General features: G+C 36.5%; 1 protein-coding gene across 1 annotated transcript in view; it reads left to right on the top strand.

Moving 5' to 3' along the window:
• Window positions 1-247: 247 nt before the first annotated feature.
• Window positions 248-9,665, top strand: part of ANGPT1 (angiopoietin 1) — a 171,588-nt gene continuing 162,170 nt past the window's right edge. Inside the window, exon 1 of the mRNA XM_074894355.1 lies at window positions 248-672. Within this exon, the coding sequence (XP_074750456.1) occupies window positions 376-672 (297 nt within the window). The 5' untranslated portion in view covers window positions 248-375. The remainder of the gene's footprint in view (window positions 673-9,665) is intronic.

The following is a 9,665-nucleotide window of genomic DNA, read 5'->3' as shown; positions in this document are numbered from 1 at the left end:
GCTTCCAGCTTGGCTTGAAAGTGCAACCTTAATAAAACTCACTGAAGTCTGAGAGAAAATAGCAGTTCTGCAGCAGATAGTGTAGGGGAAAGAGACTGGGATATGCATATGCAGCTGACTAAAGCAGGCTACATGCTGGACTGTAACAGAGAGGAAACAATAAATCTTAACTACTATGCAATAAATATTCCCAATTTTAACTAAGGAAGCTATCCTCATAGTGAAATTAAAAAAAATAACAGAATATCCAAGCTTGATTACTAAAGTGCGTTCCTCCAGTCCTTTTTCCAAAGACTTTAAGGGAAATTAAGAACAAATTTAAAGGAAGAGGAAGGAAAAGTTTGTCTTAAAGTAGGAAAGGAAAGTAATAATAACATGTCAGTTTTCCTTTCCTTTGCTTTCCTGGCAGCGATTCTTGTTCATATAGGCTGTAATAACCAGCGTCGGGGTCCAGAAGCCAGTGGGAGAAGATTTAACCGGATTCAGCATGGGCAGTGCACCTATACTTTCATTCTGCCAGAACAGGATGGGAACTGTCGTGAAAGCACGACAGACCAGTACAACACAAATGCTCTTCAGAGAGATGCTCCTCACGTGGAACAAGATTTCTCTTCCCAGAAACTGCAACATCTGGAACATGTGATGGAAAATTACACTCAGTGGCTGCAAAAAGTAAGTGGTGTTTTTTTTTTGTTTCTCACTAAATGGATTTTTTTGGTGATGCTTATGCTGTTCAAAGTTTTCTTTAGTTTCTGTGAGAACTGAGGTAATAAGGATTGATCTAGTTCGTGGCTGTGTAGGGGAGAAATGTTTCAGCCAGAGTGCACCCTTCTTAGTGACATTGCTCTTGGGAGCAGAATTTTCTTCACATTACTGAAAGATGTAATTTCTTAAAGCTTTATCTCAAGAGACCATGGATGTTTGTGAGCCAGAGAACACAAAAATCCTCCAGAGACTCTAATGACAGAACTTTCTAAGTATTCCTATAAACTCTACTCGTAGTTCACAGCTTCAGACCAGATGCCACGCAGGATACCTGCTATTCTGACAGCATTTCAAAAAAGTCAGCATTTAAAGACACCAGGTTAAGAATATCATTGTTCCTCCATAAATAGATCTTGTAATACTATTCCACCCAGCTAACTGCTGGAAAGAAAGAAGAAAGTATATAGGTATTCACACTCCTAAAACATCGGAAGTAAAACTTTTTAACTGTAGATTACACCAGATTTGAAACAGCCTGTTTTAATTTGTGTGTGTATATGTGCATTCTTTCATAGAAAGGGAAAAATGGGTTTGAAGGTGTTGCAGTAACTTAGCAGAAGTAAATATTTTTAAGAATTTGTGGAATAGCTCTAAAATTCTAATGAACTTTTCAGTATTTTATGTATGAGCTGAAGTTTGGGCTTGAGAAGACTTAAATATGTGAATAATTTCACTTATATAGGCAACCCCATTCACCTTAACAGGATTACTCACTTGTGTAAAATTACATACCTTTCAGGATCTTGTCCATGCCTTGGTAATGAAAATACCTTGGGATAGATGACCAGTAAAACTAAATAAACAAACAGTCTTTGTATATAGTTATTTGTAATATTCCCATTCTCACACTGGCATTTTGACCTGGCAAAACTTAGAAAATTGAGTGGTGCAGCTAGTCATGTAAGATGGCACAAGAAAATGCTGTATGTACCCATTTGAGAGATATGTGATTTAACTCTACCACTTGTTCATACTAAAAGTGAACATCATTAAAAATCTAGTGAAGACTCTACTAGTTGAGCTAAAACTTCATATTAGCACAGTTACTCTTACCTATCTGATTTGCAATTTTTGTTTTATACAGACAGTATACAAGACAGAAATATGTTAAAAAGCATATGCAGCCATCCCCATCCCCTAAAACTACTCAAATCTTTAGAGAGGATTTCCTGATCTCTTGGTAAATGAGTTGTGCTCTTTGCATATCTGGCTCTAGCAAGAGAGAAAAGACTCTGTCCAGTAAATGTGTGAGTATAAAACAAAATATAACCAAAGATTTATTTTTTAGACTACTTTCCTCATTTTTTTAATATCTTGGTCTGCTTTGTGGAATATAAGGCTGGAAATGAGGGAATGTCTTTTGTAGAGGGAAGCATTTCTTAAGAAATTATTTTACCTTGGGAGGCTGAGGCAAGCACTAAAAAGAGGAGTTTTTATCTGTGTTTATGCACACATGATTTTACTTGAGCAAATTGCCTGCTGAATCATGCTTATAAGACTTACTTATTCTGTGTTTGTCCACTAGAGACTGAACTAAGATCACTGTTTCGCTGTGAACTGAACATGAATAAATATGAGTCTCTGGAGTGTGAATGTCTGAGTTGGGGTTAGTCCTCTCACACTTTGGAGGGAAGTGATTAAACAGGTAGGAAGCTCAATGAAAGGGGTTTATATTTGAGGACTGTTTTCTTCTGCAGTGATTGTGTAACTGGCTATGAGCAGAACCATCCCCCTCCTCCTTTCCTTCCCAGCCCCCAACCCTCTACTCCCAGGGGTTTACATAAAACTGGGATTGTGCACATATCTCCATGTGTCAGTTTTCCCTGGAATGAAAGGACCCGTTTCTCTGTGTGATGGAGTATGGCTCATTCTAAACAAATGAGGCTGATGCAGCTCCATTATAGCATCTCTGAATACTGAATTTGCTTTGTTGCTGTTACCATTACAAAGCGTCTCAGTCATAACTCATTTCCTTTCAGAACAAGCATAATGCTTAAGTTTAATGAATATATTATGTAGATATCTTGCATCTCATTTTTATGCTCTTCATTTATGTTACCCCATAGATTTTTAATATCAGATATAACTGCTGCTACACTAAACAGCATTTTACAGTGCACCTGCTGTGAACAAAGTAAAGAATAATTAATGGTTATAGGTCTATGACTGGAAATTAATAGATATAATAAGAAATAGTGTTTAAGAATTTGAGATATATTCTGACTTGCATAAAGGTAATTTGTTTATTACTTCAGGTAATATATATTGCTTTCATTAAAATTGTACATAGGCAGTGTTTAGCAGGGTGAATTATTTTCTCAGCACAAATGCTAGCCTGCAATATTGAAAGAGTATTTATTAAGAAAATTTGTAAGAATCATGGTTTGCTTATTTCTGTAGTATTTTAATTTAAAAATATTTTTTCTTGATATCTAAACTAGCAGATTTCTAAAAGCCAAAGAGATGTTCTTTTTTTAAAAAGGCAATTTTTTAATGCTTAAAACCATAAGTGCTTCTTTGATGACCTACAAGTTTAACTGTAGATTAAATGTGCTTACTTGGGGAGCCAGTTACAGGCAATTAAGTCCCAGCCTTGTCCATTAGCATTTGCATATCTATAGTCAGCTTTACTGGGATTGGTTGGCAAACCAGGGACATGGCAAAACGCTCCGCAGAGAAACTACTTGGAAGAAGATGACTTGGTAAACATTTTTAGAGATTTTCCTAGAACTGTTTATTTTAATACCGGATAACTTTCCCCATTGTTTAAGCTTGGGTTTCATTTCTGCAATATGTTTATACTAATAGTTCAAAACAAACAGTTCATCACATTTTCTTTCTTGCAGTAACTAACTGGCACACGTGATAATGTTTGGTATTTAATAGCAGTGTCTAAGTATTGGCAAAGAGGAGTTACATGAAATGTTATCATCACGTTTTGCTTGGGAACTTTCTGTTAGTCAGCTTGCTGAACTTACAGCATTGATGGACTCAGTATACATTCAGGATAGCTATATAGATGAGTGTTTTATATACTTATCCTTCAGTCCAAACAGTAGTAATAATTGTTATTACAGTAATAAGTGAGTTTTACATGATCCATTCTTTCTTGTTTTTTGATCATTACCTCAGCAGAATACCATAAAAGTTTAAAATGAATGCTTAATGATAGTATAGTATAAGAAGCTAACACAGATGTACAAGTTTGAGTTGAAAGTGAACCACAATTATTCTGGTCGGACAGTATCCAATCTGAACTTTTTTTTCCTTTCTCTGCAAATATTGATGTCACCACTACACTTAAACCAAATAAAGAAGCTTCAACTCACTTCCTTTTCCCTTCAAAGTGCCTGTGCTGTCACCAGCTATAACAGAAGTATAAAATGATGAGCTGGATTCAGTCATTAAAGAAAGAAATTATGAGCAATTTTTCTGGGGTATCTGTAGCCATTTGATAGTCCACTTTAAAGTTTATTCTTACCATGGTTTTGATAAATTATTTGTCTATGGCATTCTCTGTGCTCTCTGACTTCCTTATTTTGCAGAAGTAACATTGCTAGTGCTCACCTGGGTTTTAAACATGCAAGGAGTCTAGGTTTTGAGGGGAACCAGTCATTGTATAGAACAAACTGGCTTTTGGAAAGGCTGATGTCTGTCACTATCTGCTGTGGCTCCACTGAAAGTCTGCCCCTCTCTGCTGTCTTTACCAGCAGGAACTAACACTGCAATGAAATAGGAATAATATGCTTATGTGTGTGGAGTGGCTGGATTTTTGCCTTGAATTTTATATGGTTTACCGAAGATGGGAAAATTCTTTACATGTCACTGTTGCTGTGAAGCTGTGTGAAAGTGTGACAGAGCCTGCCTGCCCTCAAGAGGGCACAGCTAAAGAGCTGTCATAATATCATATGAGGCAAATTTATATTAATATAAAGATGGAGGTGGCCATAGTATATGTAAAATTTTGTCACTTTAGGAAACCAATTTTCCCTAGTTGACTATTACAGGAAGTAGTATCCCTTTTATTTATGGTTATGTCTCACTGAGCATATTTGTAATGTAACATGTGACCTTAAAGTCCACATAATATTTGGATGTTCAGCATAACCAGGAGATCCATAATGAACTCCCGTTAGTTTTCACAAATAAAAGCAGGTCATTGGATTTGGAATCTGCATTCTGCTTGTATAAGCATTACTAAGAGGGCTGTGTAAGGAATGGCTTTTCAGAAATAATTTTTCAAAGTGGGCCAAGGCTAAAGGCAAACAGTGAGAAAGCCTCATCCAAAACTGGCCACTAGCCTTCTATTTGGCATCCAGCTTGAACTTGCATTTCTTGTCTAGACCCAGAGGCTATTTACTATTCTAGGTGCTCCTTTTGGCTTTGGAGTCAATGAATTCTCATATCCAAAGCAGAGCCTCATCCTAGTGACATATGAAGTGCAGTTCCCACAAACAAGCTGTGACACAAATGGTGGGATTCAAATTATTGGGATTACTTATATATGCACTACTCAATGGGTAAGTATATATAAAAGCCAAATTTAAGGAGCAAAAATAACTTCATGGAAACAAACTTGTTCTAAGAAAATTCACATTTGAATGTAAAACCAAAATTATTTATTTACCTCTAAAAAAATCTCTTGGCCAGTAATATGCCTGCATTTCAAAACTTTATTAATCGAATTATGGCAGTCAGTGGGATATTCTGAGGTACCCACAAGAAAGGAACAAGACTTCAAATGTGGAAATGCCTGAAAGCCTTACATTATTGGGGGATAACCTATTCGGCAATGTTTTTTTTTAAGAATCGGAGAAGTAGGCTGAAGGGCACTCTTACATGTTGCCACATTTGGTAGCAAATTACTTAAAAAAATTTCCCATGCTTGAAGAGAAGGCTTTATCATAATATTCAGTAGAACCTGAATTTGTTTATTTTCAGTGATGACAGCTGTAATTAGGAACTTTCTGGTAACAATAAAATATTACATTTATTAGTCATCAGAACTGTCCAACCAAGATGCCCAGCGGGAGATATTATTTGGAGTACTGAGAGTTTTTCTAAATGAAACTGATATAAAGTAAATGGTGTGTCATTTTGAGGGTGCTGAGAACTCATCGTTCCCATTCCCTTCTGTGGTTTGGAAACAATCTCTACTTCAGAGTGCTGGGTGCCTTGGAAAAAAAAAAAAAAAAAAAAAAAAAAGACAGCCCATGTGGGAAAAGTATAGAGCTGGGTATTTTAGGCCTGTATCATCCCACCCAAATTTCTGGCCAAAACCCAGAGATACCCAAGATAGGTTTTTCTTTGCTGTGGGGAATCTCTCAGTGTTGTGTCAAGAGACAGTAGCAAGCCCAGAGGAAGAGCCAGCCATTTGAACTGTCCTGTGGAAGTCCCTGCTTCTCTTCATTTACTCCAGGGAAATCCTGAGCAGCTCACTGATTTAAATACCTCAGTTAAGTGTGATGGATTTAAGCTTTACTTCTGTCCATGGCTGTAGCATAGACTTCCCTTGTGACTGCAAGAAAATCGTAAACTTTAAGTATTCCTGTTTCCCTTTCCTAACAGAGATATAGTACTACTACTCAATTTCACAAGGCTGTTGGGAGGCTTAATATGTTATTTTTTTGTGTTGCTTTTGGAATCTTTCTGGTGGAAGGTATTTTGTGCTATTAACAGTTTATGTACGTTAATAGTACTTTCAATGTTTACAGAAAACAATGTGAGATTTAAAAAATCTTTCAGAAGGAAATTAGTTTTAAAATTAGTAACTAAAATAATTTATAAAAAATAAGCAGATAGATACAATGAATATGAATCTATAATGCTAAGTATATTTTGCAGGTTGCAGTTGAGTAATTGGATTATATATGCCCTGCTAACAGAATGGTCCTCATTCTTGCAGTGTTCTTAAAACCTGTCAAGTAGCTGCTGCTCCAACCTGTATTCGTCTAAGATGAATAGGACTGTAATTTAGTCTTGTACATATTCTCAGGAAGACCAGTGAGGAATGGCTAGTTTTTCAGAGCTATTGTTACCGGCACTTTTGAATAAACTTGTCATTATCAAAACTGGGCTCACTTGGGTGATTTATTGCAAGCACATCCTGAAAGGTGAAGAAACTTAACAACCTGCTTGTATTCATCTCAATTTACAGTTCAGCTTAGTTCAGTCCTCTTTGTATTTGCAATAAGTTGCAAACAAGGAACAACTAGTAAATGTGGACCTTCTAGAACCAATATCATGGTTTTAGCTATGCTGCAAACCTCATCTTCAGCACCAGCAGCTCAAGTGTCTTGAATAAACAGCCCTCGTATAAAAGTCTTCCTAGTAGCATAAGGATTTCCTCTCATTAAAAGGTTGAAGTTTGATCAGGAAAAGGAAATTGAAATAGTTTCATATTTCATAGGAAGGGTTCTTTTCCTTATGAAACAAGCTGTACTTTAACACAAGGTTGTTCTTGTGTAACCACATGTGCGTATTTCAGACAGTATTATGAAACAGCAGGGCAGTGAATATTCACTTGGTAGAGTAACTTAGAAATGCCATATATTGTTGCACATTATTTGCACTACATTCTCATTAATACTCCTGCACAAAGATCAAGCTTAGCTTTTTAATATCTTAGGATTCAGGTTAACCTAAGGAAGTGTAAGTCACTCCTGAACTGGGATAAGAAATCAAACTAGTGCAACTTCCTTGTCTAAACAAGACCTAACTGTGGGGCTATGCTCAGCATTGAACAAGTATACGGGTACAGACAGTCCAAGCAAGACTTGGGGTCACCTGGAAAGATGCTCAGTTGCACCATTATACATTTCTAAAAAAAGTTTGTTTTCAGAATTAAAACAAAGAAACCAACCAAACAAAAAATAATGGATTAAGATAATTTTATAGTCCTCAGAGGAAGTGATATAGAAAATCAGTATTCTAGGCCATGGAGTTACATGATTGAAAGAAATTTCTTAATCTCCCTTAAGCTTGAGAAGCAGAAATTAACACCAGAAAAGATATCCATTAAGAAAAGGAAAATAGTTATAGAACTGTGCTAGTTTTATGGTGGAATAGGTGTGTCTTTAGCAAAGGTACTTTAAACGTCTGTTATATGGTAGTACATGGTCAGTCATATGATCTGTGTTACTATTCCTGTCTTAAAAGAGAGTGAAATAGGCTGAAAATGCAGATACGATCTTGCAGTTGGAAAATCTGTGTTGACAATCCATGAGTAAAAAGTGGCTGATCAAAAATTCTGTAAGAAGTCTGCAGAATTCCTTTCCCTTGCACACATCATCCCAGAGTGTGGATGTGTGCACACATACACACATATATGCATTTAGATTTTTGAAGTGTTTGGTGTTAAGGTACATGGAAACCTCTTTCTAAGTGTTGTGTCTTAAATCCATTCTTACATTTTACACCTACTTACCTGCTGTCAATCTGTTGTTCTCCTGGAAATGAGCTGTTGGCTCAAAAAAACTAGAAGTGTTGGTAGCAAGATGAAACCATGTGTATTGTACATGCATTAATTCTGTGTGAATGAGTCCTTGTACTGTGTTGCTGATAAATTATAGTATGCTTTTGCTTTTGTCGTTTCTAGAATGTATTTGAAGTAAGAATTGTCATATATTCTGGAAAAAAATATAGACTTTTGTAGGCCCCATCCCAGACATGTTTCGGTCCTTACATGTGCATATGTTGCAAGACAAACCTGATGATTGTGCATGGCATCTGCTTCTCTAATAGTATTTGGCATAAGACATAACTATATAGTTATAATTTTCATCAGGTCTTCTGGGAATTTTTATTTGTTGGAGTGAATTCTTGCCATTTGTCATGTTTTGACTAGTTGTCTTGTTGCATGTAATGTACCAGGCGTTCCTTCTGCAATAGGAATGTATGGGAAAACCAAAATCCACTTGTTCCAGTTAGTAGAATTCCCTTCTGACTCTGTGATGCCCGAGGATTTGGATCCTGGCATCCTTCCTCCTCCCTCTGTACCAAGCAGGCAAATAGGCTTGAGAGATTACCCTAGAGATAGGATAAGCTCTGAGCATCCCTGCCAGGAAATTAAGGCAAGGCTAGAGAACTGTGGGAGAAAACTGGGAGTATCAGCAGACGACCTTAGAAGGTAATTTGTCTCTTTCTGACAGCATGGCTTCTTCTGCACTAGAGCATGGATGATCAAATTGATGCCAATCAATTTTGAATCTAAAAACTATTTCTGCTGCAGGCTGATATGACATTTATAGACTGATCCTGCCTTCTTTCACATCCAAACTTCCTTTAAAGGCTTTCTGTGTGAAAGAGGATTTTCTTGAAAGATATTATCTCTGTTACAAAACTTCTGTCTTAGGGATAACATTGTTTAGCAGGCCAGGCTTTTAGTTTCCTTGTCCGTGATCCACACCAGCCTAAACCTGCAGAGGGAACTTGCAAGGTTTCAAAGAGAAAAACACTGGTGTCATTTGAGTGCTCCTGCCCACTATTTTAAATGTTACAACAAACTTTCAGTCATTATCAAAGGTTCTCCAGCCTTCAAAGTGGCATTCTTACTTCCTGACTGTAGGTGAAAAAAATGTGATTCTAGATATGTAAATATACTATTTTGAGATGTATTTTAATATTTGATCTTTAACACACTCCAAATCCACAGAACATATTTTAAATACCCAGAAAAATCAAAGAAGTTGTCCTAGTACAATCTCTGGAGATGCTTTTATATTTGTCTTCAGGGTTGTGGTAGACTTGCCTGCCCTTTGGATCATGTTATTTATGAATGTTTTAAATTTGTCAGCCTATGCTTATAAAAGTTTATTTTTCTCTCTAAATCTCTTGCCTGCAAATACAATCTTGCACAGTGGAGATTTAGGAAAAAATAATGTAGTTGTTGTTCAATGATA

Source organism: Strix uralensis, chromosome 1, assembly GCF_047716275.1.
Source record: "Strix uralensis isolate ZFMK-TIS-50842 chromosome 1, bStrUra1, whole genome shotgun sequence".
NCBI classification, from domain to species: domain Eukaryota; kingdom Metazoa; phylum Chordata; class Aves; order Strigiformes; family Strigidae; genus Strix; species Strix uralensis.
Note: the sequence above shows the minus strand (reverse complement) of the source record. Positions and strands in the feature narration are given on the sequence as shown.